This window comes from Monodelphis domestica, chromosome 6 (assembly GCF_027887165.1).
Source record: "Monodelphis domestica isolate mMonDom1 chromosome 6, mMonDom1.pri, whole genome shotgun sequence".
NCBI lineage: Eukaryota > Metazoa > Chordata > Mammalia > Didelphimorphia > Didelphidae > Monodelphis > Monodelphis domestica.
Genome location: NC_077232.1, coordinates 21,575,813 through 21,592,639, shown reverse-complemented (window position 1 = coordinate 21,592,639; position 16,827 = coordinate 21,575,813). Strand labels below are relative to the sequence as shown.

Below are 16,827 nucleotides of genomic sequence, written 5' to 3'. Positions count from 1 at the left end.
CCATATATGGATAATGTGATGTTGGGTGGTGGAGAAATTTTGATAATGAAATGGCCAAGATAAGGTACTGGACACTGAGATCCTTTCTCCAGAGGAACTGCCAAGTAGAGAAGCTCTACTACAAAGAGCCAACATATAATGTGTCGCCAAATATGAAGGCCAATAACTAATCATTAAGCATGTGGAGATTTATATTTTAAGTGCAACCTGGATAATATAATGAAAAAGGAAGCTGATAAATGTTGGAAGGAATGTGGGAAATTGAGACCCTAATGCACTGATGGCTATGAAATGATACAACTATTCTGGAGAATAATATGCAAACATTCCCAAGGGACCATAAAACTGTGCAGACTCTTTGAACCCAGAAATACCACATCTAGGTCTATATCTGAAAGAAATCATCTATGAGGTAAAAGGACATATGTGGACAAAAATACTCATTGTAATTCACTTTGTGGTGGCAAAGGATTGGAAACTGAAGGGATGTCCATCAATTGAGGAATGGTTGAACAAGTTGGCATATGATTGTAATGGAATACTATTGTGCCACAAGAAATGATGAACAGGGTGAGTTCAGAAAAACCTGGAAAGACTTATATGAAGGGATGCAAAGTTCCGTGAGCAGAATCAGAATGTTGGACATAGTAACAGTAATAATGTATAATGATCAGCTGTGAATGACTTAACTACTACCAAAAATGCAAGGATCTAAGATGACTCCAAGAGACTAATGTAGGCAGAGAAGACTATGCATCACCACAAAATGAACTAATGGAGTTTGAATAAAGATTAAAGTGTGCCATTTTTCACTTCATACCCTTCATGAGATTTTTTTTGGAATAAGCAATATGGAACTCCTTTCACCACATGGCACTCATGGAAACATGTATCACATGATAGCAAATGTGCAACCTATAGCAATTTAACTACCAACATGGAGAGGGAAGAAGAAAATAGGAAGGGAGAGAATATAAATCACAAAATTTCAGAAAATTTATTTTGAATATTTTATCTATATATAATTGGGGAAAATGTAATAAAATTTTTTAAGTTTAAAACATTTAAAATATATTACCTTATTTGATTCTCATCATAGTTCTTTGAAGTAGGTGATATTCACCAGTGTGCTAGAGCCAAGTATAATGGAAAATTCATTAAAGCCAATAAATAAATGTTAATGTGAAAATATTCACTTTAGATATTATCATAATGGAGAATTCATTAAATCCAATAATTAAATTTTTCATTTGAAAATATTCTCTCTAGATATTATCATATGATACAATTAAGCACTTTGATTATTGTATTTTTGATTTTCTAGAATTAAGAAAGTAATGAAGAAAATGTTAATAAGGCATTAATCTTAAAAATATGTCCTGAGAGTAATTAAGTGGATCAGTGAGTTGAGAATCAGACCTTTAAAGGGGAGGTCTTTGGTTCAAATCTGGCCTCAGACACTTGCTGACTATGTAAACATGAAAATGTCCCTTAACTCCCAGTGCCTAACAATGAGGAATTTCTAGTGAAATATATAAAGATATCTAGGGAAAAGTGACAAGGGCTTTACCTATTTTTTCACCAATATAAGTATTTCTCATATGAGAGAACTTCTGCTATAAATGCAGATTGGTTCTCTCTTCCAATGATGAGATCAGAGAGCTGCAGAGATCACAAATATGTTAAATGAATCACATGAGATGACACAGTCAGTATGTTTCAGCAATAGGCCTTGAACTCACCCCCTTCCCTTTGCCAACATAGCAATCTGTCCACTCAGTTATGGAACTCCTTATGAAGAAAATAATCAGAGGAATATTATCACTAGCATTGTCACCATTATTATCATCATTACCATCACCTTCATAACCATCATTGCCATCACCACTACCAACAATAAACTTTCCTTGAGAATATATTATGAAAGTTTATAGTATTATGTGCCAGGGACATGGCCAGCCTCCTCCTTGTTGCCTATACCTGAATTGTAAAGCACAAGATGGAAATCATAATATAATGGAAGAAATACTTTACTATGGTGTCAGAGGAGTTGGATCTGCTATTTACTACTGCTACTTATTCTGTAGCTATAGAGAAGAGACTTCATAGGTTTGAACCAGAGTTTTCTAATTTATTAAAAGGACAGTTGACTAAAATTTGGTTCATTTAGTGAAGCTTCCTTACAGTTCATGACTTTATGATCCAATGAGTCTATGTAATACATTCTGCTATTTTCATGAAGAATTCATGGCTTCAATGACATCCTAATTACTGAGGATATAGATCAGGAGATATAGCATATGGCTCCGATGGTATAAAAGATAGCGATAATTTTTCTCATTGTTACTCCTATTGTTAAGTATATAAAGATAATTGTGAATTATGGCGTAATGGGAAGAGCACAAGATTTTGTATCATCAAAACTGGATTTGAATTGTGACTGTATTTTGTACTTTAAAGCAGCTCAGTGGAATAATGTACAAAATGTTGGGTCTGATGTCAGGAAGATTTGATTTCAAATATAGCCTCAGAAACTTGCAATGTAAGACCTGGCCAAGATTTTTTTCCCCTCAGATTTCCTAGCTGTAAAATGAGGATAATTATAATATGATGTCAAAATTCACCAAAAATCAAATGAATAAATATTGAAAAAACATTTAATTTAATACCTGGCACATGGTAGAAGTTTCATAAATTCTTCTTTCCTCTTTCAGTGTAAGGCAGTTCAGTGAATCAGTTTCATTATTTGTAAAAATGAGAGGGTTAGACTAATTTCCTATATAAGACCTATGATCCTATGAAATTCATCCTGCCATTTTTGTGAACATGTTCCCCTGGAATAGTTTCTTCATAGCTTCAATGACATCCTTATTTCTGAGACTATAGATTAAGGGATTTAGCATGGGACTCACAAAGGTATAAAACACAGCAACTGTTTTGGATTCCTCCACTGATTGCTCAGAGGGAGGTCTTAAGTACATGCAGAAGAGGGTCCCATAGAAGAGAATAACAGAGGTAAGATGGGACCCACAGGTAGAGAAGGCCTTTTTTCTACCTTCAGCAGATCTGATTCTCAATATGGCAGCAAAGATAAAAACATAAGAACAGAGAATGATGAGAAGAGAGCTTAAGAGAGTAAACCCAGCTACTATGAACATGGCCAATTTTTTAACATAGACATCAGAGCAAGCCAAGAGTAGGAGAGGAGGGTCAGCACAGTAGAAGTGATTAATTTCATTGGGTCCACAGAAGGATAAATGGAAGGTCAGCAGAGCTTGAGAAAGGCCATTGAGGAAGCCATAGACATAGGGAACAATGACCAGGCAGAGGCAGACATTCTGGTTCATTTTGGTGCTGTACTGCAGAGGGCTGCTGATGGCTACATAGCGATCAATGGCCATTGAAGCAAGGATATAAAACTCTGTAATCACCAGGGCAATGAAGGAAAGACACTGCATGAAACATCCTGCATAGGAGATGACCTTTCTCTCTGAGAGGAAATGGACTAACATCTGAGGGGTGATGTTTGAGGAGTAACACAAATCCACAAAGGAGAGATGACTGAGGAAAAAGTACATGGGAGTGTGGAGTCGTGGACAGTTATGGATCAGCATGATCAGACCCAGATTCCCCACCAGGGTGATGATGTAGATCACCAGGAAGACTACAAAAAGGATTTTCTGAAGTCCTGGGTCCTCAGTTAGTCCCCGGAGGATGAATTCAGTTACCTTAGTGTGGTTTTGATGAGGCATTTTTTTCATGTCCTATTAACTGAGAGATGTCTAGATTAGCAGGCATTTGAGAGTATTTTCATTAAATGAAAGCTAATGTTTGCTTCATTTTGGGATGCTCTGAAAAGCATCAATATGTTTACATAAGACTTTAGCTTCCTTCTTTCCCTTTCTATCATTTTTCTTTCTTTCATCCCTTTCTCCTTGTTTCACTTTCTTACTTCCCATCTTTTTATCTTTCCATTTTCTCTCTATCACCTCTCTTCCCCTTTTATTTCCTCTTCCTATCTTTTGGTCTTTTTCATTCTCTCTAGCCTTTTACTTTTATCTCTCTCTTTTTGTTTATTCATTTCATTCCTTCTCACATGCACACATACATACACTAGATTTTCCATATATAGGGCAAACATTCTCTCTCTCAAATATTCTCTCTCTGATTGCCTCTTTCTGTCTCTGTCTCTTTCTCTGTCTTTCTCTGTCTTTCTCTATATATAAATATATGTAATCTATACATATATATGTTATTCAAATTGCATTCATTTATAATATTATTCTGCTTATGTTAAATACATTTTATACTTACTTGTTTTTAGAAAATGTGATTTTACAAGAAATATAATTGTATGAAATCTAAGTCCATAAAGAGAGGAAACCAAACTGCTCAAAAGCATGATGGATAAGGTATAATCCTACCTTGCACATTTATTAGCTATGTGGCCCCTTTTAATTTATTTGTTCCATTCACTCTCAATTTCCTCACTTATGAAATTGAGACAGTAAGATCAATTTTTATAAAAGGTTTTCATGAGGATAAAAAACCTGTTGTTATGAAAATGAATCTATTTTTCCAATTCTAATGAATTACAATATTATCAAATTGATATAAAATGAAGATATTTAAAAGCAAAGTAAAAGACTTATTCTTAGGTTTTAAGGAAAAGGAAGAAAATCAAGAAAGAAAGAAATAGAAAGAGAGAGAAAGAAAGAAAGAAAGAAAGAAAGAAAGAAAGAAAGAAAGAAAGAAAGAAAGAAAGAGAAAGAAGGAAGGAAGGAAGGAAGGAAGGAAGAAAGAAAGAAAGAAAGAAAGAAAGAAAGAAAGAAAGAAAGAAAGAAAGAAAGAAAGAAAGAAAGAAAGAAAGAAAGAAAGTAAGAAGGAAGGAAGGAAGGAAGGAAGAAAGAAAGAAAGAAAGAAAGAAAGAAAGAAAGAAAGAAAGAAAGAAAGAAAGAAAGAAGAAAGAAAGAAAGAAAGAAAGAAAGAAAGAAAGAAAGGAAAAATAAAAAACAAAGAAAGAAGAAAGCAAGAAAAAAGAAAGAGAAAACGAGAGAAGAAAAGAAAAATAAAATGTAACTACCTGTCAAAATGGTAACATATTTGAACAATACCATACTCTTTATTTCAGAAGGGGTACTGTCCTGAGTGATTATCTTTCCATGTGCCTTCTTGCACTGGGTGAGAGGTTAGACCAGATGACCTCTTATATTCTTTTCCCTTCTAAGATTCTGATCAGAAGTCCTAAAATAGAGAGGTTTGTATCTCAATATATTTCTTGGGTGTTTTCCCTGAAGGATTACTTAAACAAATCCCTAATAAGCAATTAAATTCTTCATTCTTGAGATATAGCTTAGAGAACCATATTAATTAGAGGAAGTTGTTTTTTTAATTATTTTTTTTTTCTGGATTCTGCTCAGTTCCAATGTTCCTAATTTGATATGGTCATGCTTTGTTTTGTTTCATAGGTATATTCTTGTAGTCACGAATGTTCATTAGCCCATCTTCAACTATTGGAATGTAGTTTGGTCATTGAAAATCCTACCTTGGGTCATTTTACAAAGAATCTTTTGGTGTCACAAATCTAATAGGTGGCTTGGTGGATAGAGGGCTATTCTTGGAGTGAAGAAAACTTGAGTTCAAGTCCTACTTCAGACCATTCCTAGAGGTTTAACTCTAGGTAAGTCACTTGACCTCTCTGAGCCTCAGATTTTTCATCTATGAAATCAGGGCACCTACCAGAATTTGTTATTGAGAAGATCAATTGAGAATGCATGTTGTGGTGTTTTTATAATTTTCATGTAAATGTTATTCATTGATATGAACTGCATAAGTAGGCTGTGTAGTGTTATAGTTTTAAATGTTGTACTTCAAGTTCTCTTACAATGAGTTCCACCCATATAGCTGACTGTGGAATGTTGGGAAGGAATGTATTCATTCTTTCAAGTTATGAGGGAACAAAGCATTTTTTAAGAACTCATACTCTTCTCATAATGCTTAGTATAAATTTGAGTAAACAAAAAATCATTTAAAAGTATTAGACTATCTCATCCACTACACATTGCATTCTAAATACATTATGTATATTCCATGTTCTCATGCATTATATTGAAATTACATTCAGCAAATACCCCAAGCAGTTAAACAAATAAACTTATGTGCTCAGGACCCAAGGCCAGTGCTTGAAACTTGAGAACAAAATGCTGTAGGCTGTTTTATTCAAAAATCTGGAATTACCAAAAACTGAGACTGCTCAAAAAAAAAAAAAGAATGGCTTCAAACATACAGAAAATTATATGGGAAATAATGCTGAAGCAGAATTATCAATGTACTTGGCTCTTGAGCATCTCTGTGCCTTTCTTTATCTTTATCCCATGTACCAAATATGTAAAATTAATATAATACTGCACATGTCTTGTGAAAGAGAATAAAATGATCTCTTTATGTCCCTTTGGTTCAAAGTATCAGTGACTATTACTATGACATGAACCTCAGTATGCAGAGAATCATAGGACAAAGAATGGTGGGTTAGAAACAGATGCCCACAGCTTTCCAATCCATCAAATCCCTAAAAAATAATCTCCTTAACAAAGTGTTTAGAATACAATCTAAAATGTTCAGAGCATTATCTATGCAAGATGTTGGGATGCCATATTATGTCCTGGGAATACAAAGATAAAATTAAAATAATTGTTTTGTTCTTGAATCTCATTCTACCCAGTTCTTGTCCAGCCTTTCTGTGAAGAGCTCCATTGTGCAAATCTCGAAATTTCTCAGACTTGTGAATGTTAAAAATTTCCACATTGAGGAGTCCTCCATTGGCACAAATTCCCTACTGGGAAACATTCCCCATTTTGATGTGAGAACTCTCCAGGATCAGAAATGGGAGGACCTCTACTCCACCCGTACTTAAGACTGCTTTAGGGGAGAAAACTCCTTGCTAAACAATGAGGGTACTTGGGCCCATACTTATAGTGAGGCAAAAAGTTCTTTAAGCCTGCCTATTTTTAGAAGTAATACAAAGGGGTGCTAAGTACCTATTAAAGGTCAGGCAACTTGTAAACTTGCCAGGAGCAAAGAGGTGAAAACTTATTCAGAAGTTTTTTCTGGTACAAACTTACTAAAGAGATTAGTCGACCCAGCAGTGTTTTTAGAATGGGTTGTGCTTTGGAAAAATGTCTACTGTGATTGGTAGATGTAAGGACTTAGGGGAGGTGACAGGAGAAAACCCCCTATATAAGAAAAAGCAGAATCTCTTATGAGGATCGCTTGAGAAAAATCCTTTTGGAATATCTCTTGAGAGAGGATCTAGAGAAGGGAAGCTCTTGGAGGACAATCTCTAAGGAGGTCTCACTGGAGCTCTTCTGAGGGGACTCTGTCCCTCTCGAGGCTCTTGAGAGAGGCCCTTTGAAACAGTCTCTGGCTGGAAGGTTCTTTGAGGAGGACTCTGGCTGGAACTCTCTCTGAGGAGACTCTGTCACTAGAATCCTTGCTTAGACAGACCTTATGGTGAGTGATAAAAGACTGACTGACTGATCTCTCTCTCTTAAGACTCAGGCCTAGGCCATGTTGGCTTAAGGCCCTTCATACTTATTTCCTTTTTCTCTCTTTCTCTCTTTTCTTTAATTCTTCATTGTATTATTAATTAAATTCTCTATAAAACCCAGTTGACTTGGGTATATTCATAATTGGGAATATTTCCCTGGTGACCACCTTATATTTGATTTAAAACCAAGACACTGTAGTGAAACATATTTTCTGCGATAACAAATTTACTCACCCACTCTTATATCTACTATAATTTATATCTTCAACTACTTTAAATCCTACAGTTTAAGGCATTTAACTCTTTTAATCACCACATTTTATGACAGACAACTCTTTTAAATATAACAGTTTATGATCTTCAACTAGTTTAACTCTTTTAAATGTTACAATTGAAAGGGAACCTACTTGTTCTTATATTTACCACTGCTACTGGTAAGTATAAATGTGTCAACTAGATGATAAGGCAAATTGATGGATTCAAAAATTCTATAAATTCACTCCAGGAATCAGGGTATTTTTTTCCATTTTGCTCCAACATTCTTATCTATGAGTTGGATAGAGGTATAGATGTTAGCTTACCAAAACTGCAGATGATTAAAGTTGAATAGGGAGGAATAACTAATTCAGTGGATGAGACAGTGTACAAAAAGATCTTAAGAGAGAACTGGCCTAAACTAAGTGGGAAGAAATGTAATAAGTATAAATGTAAAGCCTTAGACATCACAGAAACAATAGAGGGGTAGTGTTAAGTGTATAACAGCTGTTCTAAAAATATCTGATGGTTCTGGTGGTCTAAAAGTTTTTGAGGTCTCAGCAATAAAGTTTGTCAGCTAAAAACAATAAAACAAATGCAAAAAATAAAATAAAAATTTTGCTATGATGAGAAAAAGTGCGAGCTTCCAGGAATTGGGAGTAGATTTCCAATACATTCCACATTTGGCAGACTTTATGGTCACTGTTGTCTTCAGTCCAGGGCACCAAAGTGTAAAGATATTGTCATGTCAGGAAAGGTGTTTAAAGGAGGGAAATTAGGATGGTGATGGTCTTGAATTCACACCACTGAATGGTCAATTTTAGTTAAATCCTTTACTTCTGTCTGTAAGCATTTAAATTTAAGCATTGCACTAAATATGAGAATTCAAAGTAATATTGTGGTCACCAATATGAAAATATTATAGCTTAAGTCAAAATTACTTTTAGCAGCTTTATTATACAAAGAGGTGGAAAGAGTGAACATGGAAAAATATAAGAAGAAGGTAGATATTTGTCTAGCCTACAGCCCTAATTGCTGCTTCAGTGTCCAGCTCAGCCCAGGCATGGCTTAAAAACCTTTAGCCAGAGTTCCATCAATGCAGCCTCCTCCAAATCCAAGATAGGAGTCTCTGGAACCAATCTCTCCAAAAGTTAGGAAAGGAAGGCCAGCTACTCACCCAGCAAGCCAATGCAGGATCAATGGAAAGAGTCTGTTCTTTCTTTCTAGCTCACCCACACATAACATACAAAGACAAACTCCAAAGTAGAAGTTCAAAGGAGAAGTTCATGACTTTTTAATAGTCTTTTTTTTTTGCCATGTCACTTCCTGTCCCTCCCCCAATTCACAATAATCAATCACAGTCTTTCAATTTACCTACCCTTTCATTTTGTCTACCCAGGGGTGGGGCAGTGGTTTCTAGAGTTGTCACTCACTCTAGCAAGTGAATTGCAAACTCTCTAACATAGTGTCAAGTAGGGGTACATTAAGTTCTTGATTTGTAAAAATGGAGATTTCAACCCCAGAGTTCAATCCCCAGAAGTCCTTGGTAGTTCTCAGAATTCCCTATAATATATTCCCCTGAGTCCTCACCAGAGTGGGAGATCACAAATTATTATTAAAAGGGCACTCTGACTACTTCGTTCTCTTTCTTCCTCTACTCAGAGATTGCAACATGTTGTAAGTAGGCTGTGAATGGTCTGATCAGCCTTGGGCATGTGACTTATTATTTTGTATCCTCGATTTCTAATAATCTTTAATAAGACTCTAAAAATATGATACTTTTAGTAGTGAAACTAATTTAACTGTTACAGATTTGACTACCCGAAAAATACACAAAGATATAGTAAATCCTATATTCACATGTTTTAGAATTGATAGTGAATATCAGTTACATGGCATTAGAGTAATTAGGGCGAGACAATTGAGATTAAGTGATTAACTCAGCATCACCCAGCTAGGAAGTATCTGAGGTCATATTTGAGTCCAAGACCTCCAGTCTCCTGTCCTGGATCACTATCCACTGAACCATCTAGTTGCCCAATATAATATTCTGTTAAAACAGTTTCAGTCATTTAGCTTGGAAAAGCCTGGAGGGGAAGGGCAAATGTTGGGTGTGAAAATTTTCTGAAGTTGCTTGAAAGATTATAAGAAAGAAAAAGTTGTTATGGGATCAATTTAGTCCAAAAGGACCAAATCAGAAGCAGATAAAAGTTGCAGAAAGGAAAATTTATGTTTGAAATGGTAGGGTTGAGTGGAGAAGTAGAGGTTAATTATAGTTGACCAGAACTGTAATGGAATACCATGAGACTAGAGTCAGAACTCATTTACAATAGATAATGTAAATCAGCAGTTGATCTAACTTTCCTTTTTTCATGACTGTGTCCAGTAGCATTAAGAGACATGAGAGTAATAGCAGAGAAAGCTGATGGAACAGAGGCAACCAATAAACAAAATTCATCAAGAAATGAGTAGCCAATGGACAAGGGAAAAAGGGATTTAAAGAAGCCAATATAAATATGAACTGGTTAACTTTAGAATCAAAATTAAAAGAGAGAATGTCAGGGATGATGGACTTGGAGATTAAGGAAAGGAAAATGACAAGATGAAATGGCTCAGGGGAATCAGCTGGAATCAGCAGACATGGTTTTGAATCCTGCCATAACATTTACTGCTTGTGTTACTTGGGGTAAAGCAGTTTCCCCTTTCTTTCCTTCAATTTTAATAAGGAAATAAAGAGTATGGTACCAAGAAGAACACAACCATTCAAAATATCACAGATTAGTTTATTATTCATACACATATGAGCATGTGTCTCCCCAGACGTTCCATGGCACAGGCAAGCACAATTAGTATAGATATCTTGATTGAAAATTCAGGTCTTTTAGTCTCTATTGTGTAGATAGAATTTATTCCCCAGGCTAGTCCTCCCCAAGTTCATCCTACCCTGCATTCCATTTTTCATGTGTAAGTTCTATGACTGCTAGGTCAGTGCTCTCTCTCTCCTTTGGTGCATGGGAGGAAGATGGTCTAGACCTGGCTCTCTGATGCCTGCTCTGTACAGGAGAGGTCTTTTGCAGACTTCCATGACTTGTCAGACTCCGGATTTTTACTTCCTGATTTAGCTTAAGTGTATTTTAGCGAGGTGATATTTTCTGTTTCCTTCCTACACACTTCCCTCTTTTTAATTCACTTTCATTTTGATTAAAATTTAATTGTTCAGAACTACTAACAAACTCATGACTTAAAGGGTAATTTTATAAATGGTGACCATAACAATTTTTAAAAATTAATATTAAATCTAATATTTACTTTGATTATTACACTTTGCTTACATCTCTCTGTTGTTACTCAGCACATTCACAGGAGCCAAGTAGAAGAAGTATTTGGGGGGTCAATCTAAACATATATGAGCCCTCTGATTCCATGCATCTTTCTCAAACACAAGATCACTATAATTAGAAATTATTTTTAATCTTGTATGCCTATATGTTTGCTCACATGGCCTTTGTTTCCATTCTGTTCAGATATGGGTTGTATACATGAAGTTTGCTAAAATGATGAAAATCAAGGGAGATTAGCAATTCTTGCTTAACTGAAGAGGTTTAAACCAAAAATGAGTACATAAGTATGTCTTGGAACATAAGCCAAACAATTGTCAACCATTCAGTCACTTCAATCAGCTTGAGGCTGGCAACAATAATGTTTTTTCTGGTATTCACATTTTCCTCATAAATAGAATGAGGGTTTGAACTAGGTAATCTCTAAGGTCCATTACAAATCGAAATTTCCCCATATGCTATATTGGATTTATTTGTATAAGTGTGCTACTTAATCATTTTGAGACTTTAAAAAAATAATTCAAGTTGGAAACTCCCTCTGCCAATTTATACTGTCAATCTGTCCATTATTTAGCAGTCTACTCTTGTGTATATATGTATATGTGAGTTCTTGAAAAAAATTCTCCCACCATGGCCAAACATCTAAGCAGATGTTTAGGTCTTTTCAGAGAGTTCTACTGGCACAATCTTTAAATGCCCAAGCTCACATATACACAACAAGGCATCACAGAAGTGTATCTAAGGGGATGGTGATGAGCAAATATTGATTCGAATCATTTGTGTTTTGAAGTATTTACTTTCATGAATATAAAAATGTGTCTGTTATAGAGGGCTCTTAAAAAGAAAGTGATGTAAGCGTATTTGACTAATTTCTTCATGGGCTAGAGATCCCCTAATGAAATGATAAATGAGAACACAAGAGCTGACATTCACTGTTTTCTAATGCAGACTACTGTCTACAAACAGAGAATGAGAATAGTTCTCTCCATCACCCAGATATGCACCATTTGGAATCTCTGGCTGCTTTCATGTAATTATTCTCTAGGACTATTTTAATAGAACTTATTCCAGTTTTTGGCATGGTGCTAGTATACTAGATAGATTTCATTGGCATGTAGAAATAAGAATTGCACAATAGCTCAATAAATCTTCAGTTTAGTTGGTAGCCCAATACCTCTCATCTCCTTCACTTTTCTTTGCTGTCTTTCTCACACTGTGCTAGCTATGAAAATGCAAGCATCAAAGAAATCATCTATGTGTACATCCCTGGAAAGTATACTGCCAAGGTAAGTCAACTTATATATTCTCCATTTCATGTAACCAAAAGTTCCATATATGGATAATATGATGTTGGGTGGTGGAGAGACTTTGATAATGAGATGGCCAAGATAAGGTACTGGACACTAGATCCTTTCTCCAGAGGAACTGCCAAGTAGACAAGCTCTACTACAAAGAGCCAACATATATTGTGTCTCAAAATATGAAGGCCAACAACCAACCATTAAGCATGTGGAGATTTATATTTTAAGTGCAACCTGGATAGTATAATGAAAAAGGAATCTGATAAATTTTGGAAGGAATTTGGGAAAATTGGGACATTAATGCACTGATGGCTATAAACTGATATAACAATTATGGAGAATAATTTGCAACCATGCCCAAGGGACCATCAAACTGTGTAGACTCTTTAAACCTAGAAATACCACATCTAGGTCTATATCTGAAAGAAATCATCTATGAGGTAAAAGGACATATGTGTACAAAAATACTCATAGTAGTTCTCTTTGTGATGGTAAAGGATTGGAAACTGAAGGGATGTCCATCAATTGAGCAATGGTTGAAAAAGTTGGCATATGATTGTTATGGAATAGCATTGTGCCACAAGGAATGATGAACAGGGTGAGTTCAGAAAAAACCTGGAAAGACTTATATGAAGGGATGCAAAGTTCCGTGAGCAGAATCAGAATGTTGGACATAGTAACAGTAATAATGTACAATGGTCAGCTGTGAATGACTTAACTATTACCAAAAATGCAAGGATCTAAGATGACTCCAAGAGACTAATAGAGGCAGAGAAGACTATCCACCACTTTAGAAAGAACTAATGGCATCTGAATAAAGATTTAAAGTGTACCATTTTTCACTATATCCCCTTCATGATATTTTTTGAATAAGCAACATGGGACTTCTTTCACCACATGACACACATGGAAACATATACTGCATGATAGCACATGTTAACATATTGCATGATGCACATGATAACACATATAGCAATCTTTAGCAAATTAACTGCCATCTTGTGGAGGGAAGAAGAAAAATAGGTAGGGAGAGAATATGAATCACAAAATTTCAGAAAATTAGTGTTGAAAATTCTATCTATATAAAACTGGAGAAAGTGCAACAAAAAATTTAAGTGTAAAGCATTTAAAATATATTACCTTATTTTATTTTCACCACAGTTCTTTGAAGTAGGTGATTAATATTCACCAGTGTGCTAGAGCTAAGTCTAATGGAGAATTCATAAAAGCCAATCATTAAAATTTTAATGTGAGAGTTTTTACTTTAGATATTAGCAAATATTATAATTAAGCACTTTTTATTGTATTTTTGATTTTCTAGAATTAAAAAAGTAAAGGAGAAAATGTCAGTATGATATTAACTTTAAAAGTATGTCATTAGAGAAATTAGGTGTGTCAGTGCATTGAGAGTCAGGACTAGAAAGGAGATGTCTTTGGTTCAAATCTAGTCTCAGACACTTCCTGACTGTGTAAACCTGGGTACATCACATAACCCCCATTGTCTAGCCTGTCCTGCTCTTTTGCTTTTGAAACAAAACACAGCATTGATTCTAAGACTGAAGCAAAGGGTTAAAAAAAGGTTTCATTTACAATTTTATGAAAGTTCCAGTAATTGAGCAATTGACAGCCCACCATTGCTATCAATATTTTTATTTTATGAATGAAAGGAGTGAATATTTGAGACATTTTTAAAAATTAGTAACTCTGAGGCATAGTTAGTACTCAATGCTAAATGCAGATAGGTGGCATAGTGGCTTGAGTGATAGACTTAGTTAGAGGGAAATTCTCCAAAACTCAAATCCAATTACAAATATTTATAACTCTGAGCAAGTTACTTAATATCTTCCTCCCTCAGTTTCCTGATATGGAAAGTATATGGACCAAAATATCTACATATTTGGGCTATTGTAAGAATAAATAGATGTATGTGTTATTATTACGACTTATTGCTTAAAATCTCTCTCCCCAAATTATGAGCAATGAGGAATTTCACGTGAAATATATTAAGATATCTAGGGAAAAGTGACAAGGGCTTTACCTATTTTTTCACCAATATAAGTATTTCTCATATGAGAGAACTTCTGCTATAAATGCAGATTGGTTCTCTCTCCCAATGATGAGATTAGAGAGCTGCAGAGATCACACATATGTTAAATGAATCACATGAGATGACACAGTCAGTATGTTTCAGCAATAGGCCTTGAACTCACCCCTTTCCCTTTGCCAACATAGCACTCTGTTGTGGACCTCCTTATGAAGAAAATAATCAGAGGAATATCAACACTATCATCATCACCATCATCACCATCATTGCCATCACCACTACCAACAATAAACTTTCCTTAAGAATATATTATGAATATTTTTAGTGTTATGTGCCAGGGAGTTGACCAGCCTCTTCCTTGTTGCCTATACCTGAACTGTAAAGCACAAGATGGAAATCATAATAAAATGGAAGAAATACTTAACTATGGTGTCAGAGGAGTGCATGAGAAAGTTGGCTCTGCTATCTACTACTGCTACTTATTCTGTAGCTGTAGAGAAGAGACTTCAAGGGTTTGAACCAAAGTTTCCTAACTTATTAAATGGTCAGATGACTAAAATTTGGTTCATTTAGTGAAGCTTCCTTACAGTTCATGAATGTATGATCCAATATGTCTATGTAATACATTCTGCCATTTTTGTAAAGAGTTTTCTCTGGAACATTTTCTTCATGGCCCCAATGACATCCTTATTTCTGAGGCTATAGATCAAGGGGTTTAGCATGGGACTCACAAAGGTATAAAACACAGCAATTGTTTTGGATTCCTCCACTGACTGCTCAGAGGGAGGCCTTAAGTACATGCAGAAAAGGGTCCCATAAAATAGGGTCACTGCTGTTAGATGAGATGCACAGGTGGAAAAGGCCTTTTGTCTGCCTTCAGCAGATCTGATTCTCAAAATGGCAGCAAAGATAAAAACATAAGAACAGAGAATTGTAAAGAGAGAGCTTGAGAGAGTAAACCCAGCAACTATGAACATGGCCATTTTTTTAACATAGGCATCAGAGCAAGCCAACAATATAAGAGGAGGATCAGCACAGTAAAAGTGATTAATTTCATTGGGTCCACAGAAGGATAAATGGAAGGTCAGCAGAGCCTGAGAAAGACCATTGAGGAAGCCATACACATAGGGAACAATGACCAGGCAGAGGCAGACATTCTGGTTCATTTTGGTGCTGTACTGCAGAGGGCTACTGATGGCTACATAGCGATCAATGGCCATTGAAGCAAGGATATAAAACTCTGTAATCACCAGGGCAATGAAGGAAAGACACTGAGTGAAACATCCTGCATAGGAGATGACCTTTCTCTCTGAGAGGAAATGGACTAGCATCTGAGGAGTGACGTTTGAGGAGTAACACAAATCCACAAAGGAGAGATGACTGAGGAAAAAGTACATGGGATTGTGGAGTTGTGGACTGTTATGGATCAGAATGATCATTCCCAGATTCCCTACCAGTGTAATGATGTAGATCACCAGGAAGACTACAAAAAGGATTTTCTGAAGTTTTGGGTCCTCAGTTAGTCCCAGGAGAATAAATTCAGATACTCTGGTGTGGTTTGGTGAAGACATTTCTTTACATCCTATTAATTGAGAGATGTAAATATTAGCAAGAGATTAAGAATAGATTTCTTAACATGAAATATAATACACATGACATTTTAAGATTCTTTTAAAATTACCATCAATATTTGTGTTTAGCCATTTTGAGCTTCCTTCCTTCTTTCTATATTTTTCTTTCTTTTTCTTCTTTCACTGTCTCATTCTTTTCTTTTTCTTCAATCATTTGCTCATTTCATTCCTTCATCTTTCCCTCCCTTCCTCCTTTCATATATTTTTAAAAGGAATAAAAATAGGTATTGTTATATTTCAAATCACTTATAAAGTCACTTTTTCATATTCTTTGTTCAAATTTTCCCATACAACTTTGACATGTTTTCATTTCTTTTCAAGGTTTTTCTTAATTTTGGTATTGCATATTCTAAAGGTCTCTCCAACTCCATGAGAACTTATGTTCTCTGAGTTAAAGTGATTAATTTCTTGACATATCTGGACTCTGTAGATGGGCAGAGTTTTCTGGTTAGGCTCAATATTTACATTTAAATACAGATTAAAGCTGTTTGGAAGGATGTGACTGATCAGAAGCTCAAGGCTATGGAAAGATATGATTCAATAAAAATTGAATCTATAGAATAAAAAGGAAGTTGTGACCATAAGTGCTAAAATAGGTCATTGCTGATTCTTGTTTCATAATGAAGTTCTAACATGGTAGACATTCAATAAATATATTTCTTTAAGGTATTCATAAATTTTTCTAAATCCATATTTTTTTACAATGTCATGC

The 16,827-nt window shown here is 35.2% G+C and overlaps 2 protein-coding genes across 2 annotated transcripts; both read right to left on the bottom strand.

Annotated features, from left to right (window-relative positions):
- Window positions 1-2,804: 2,804 nt before the first annotated feature.
- LOC100024496 (olfactory receptor 5M10-like) lies at window positions 2,805-3,874 on the bottom strand. Its single transcript, XM_007497459.2, has one exon. It carries the CDS (start codon window positions 3,759-3,761, stop codon window positions 2,805-2,807), a length of 957 nt encoding a protein of 318 aa, XP_007497521.2. The 5' UTR covers window positions 3,762-3,874.
- An 11,204-nt stretch (window positions 3,875-15,078) lies between these two features.
- LOC100024515 (olfactory receptor 5M10-like) lies at window positions 15,079-16,067 on the bottom strand. Its single transcript, XM_001375722.3, has one exon. It carries the CDS (start codon window positions 16,053-16,055, stop codon window positions 15,099-15,101), a length of 957 nt encoding a protein of 318 aa, XP_001375759.2. The 5' UTR covers window positions 16,056-16,067; the 3' UTR covers window positions 15,079-15,098.
- Between the last annotated feature and the right edge of the window lie 760 nt (window positions 16,068-16,827).

Coding starts and splice junctions, on each gene's coding strand:
- LOC100024496 (XM_007497459.2), bottom strand. CDS start 3,761: ATGAAAAAAATGCCTCATCAAAACCACACTAAGGTAACTGAATTCATC.
- LOC100024515 (XM_001375722.3), bottom strand. CDS start 16,055: ATGTCTTCACCAAACCACACCAGAGTATCTGAATTTATTCTCCTGGGA.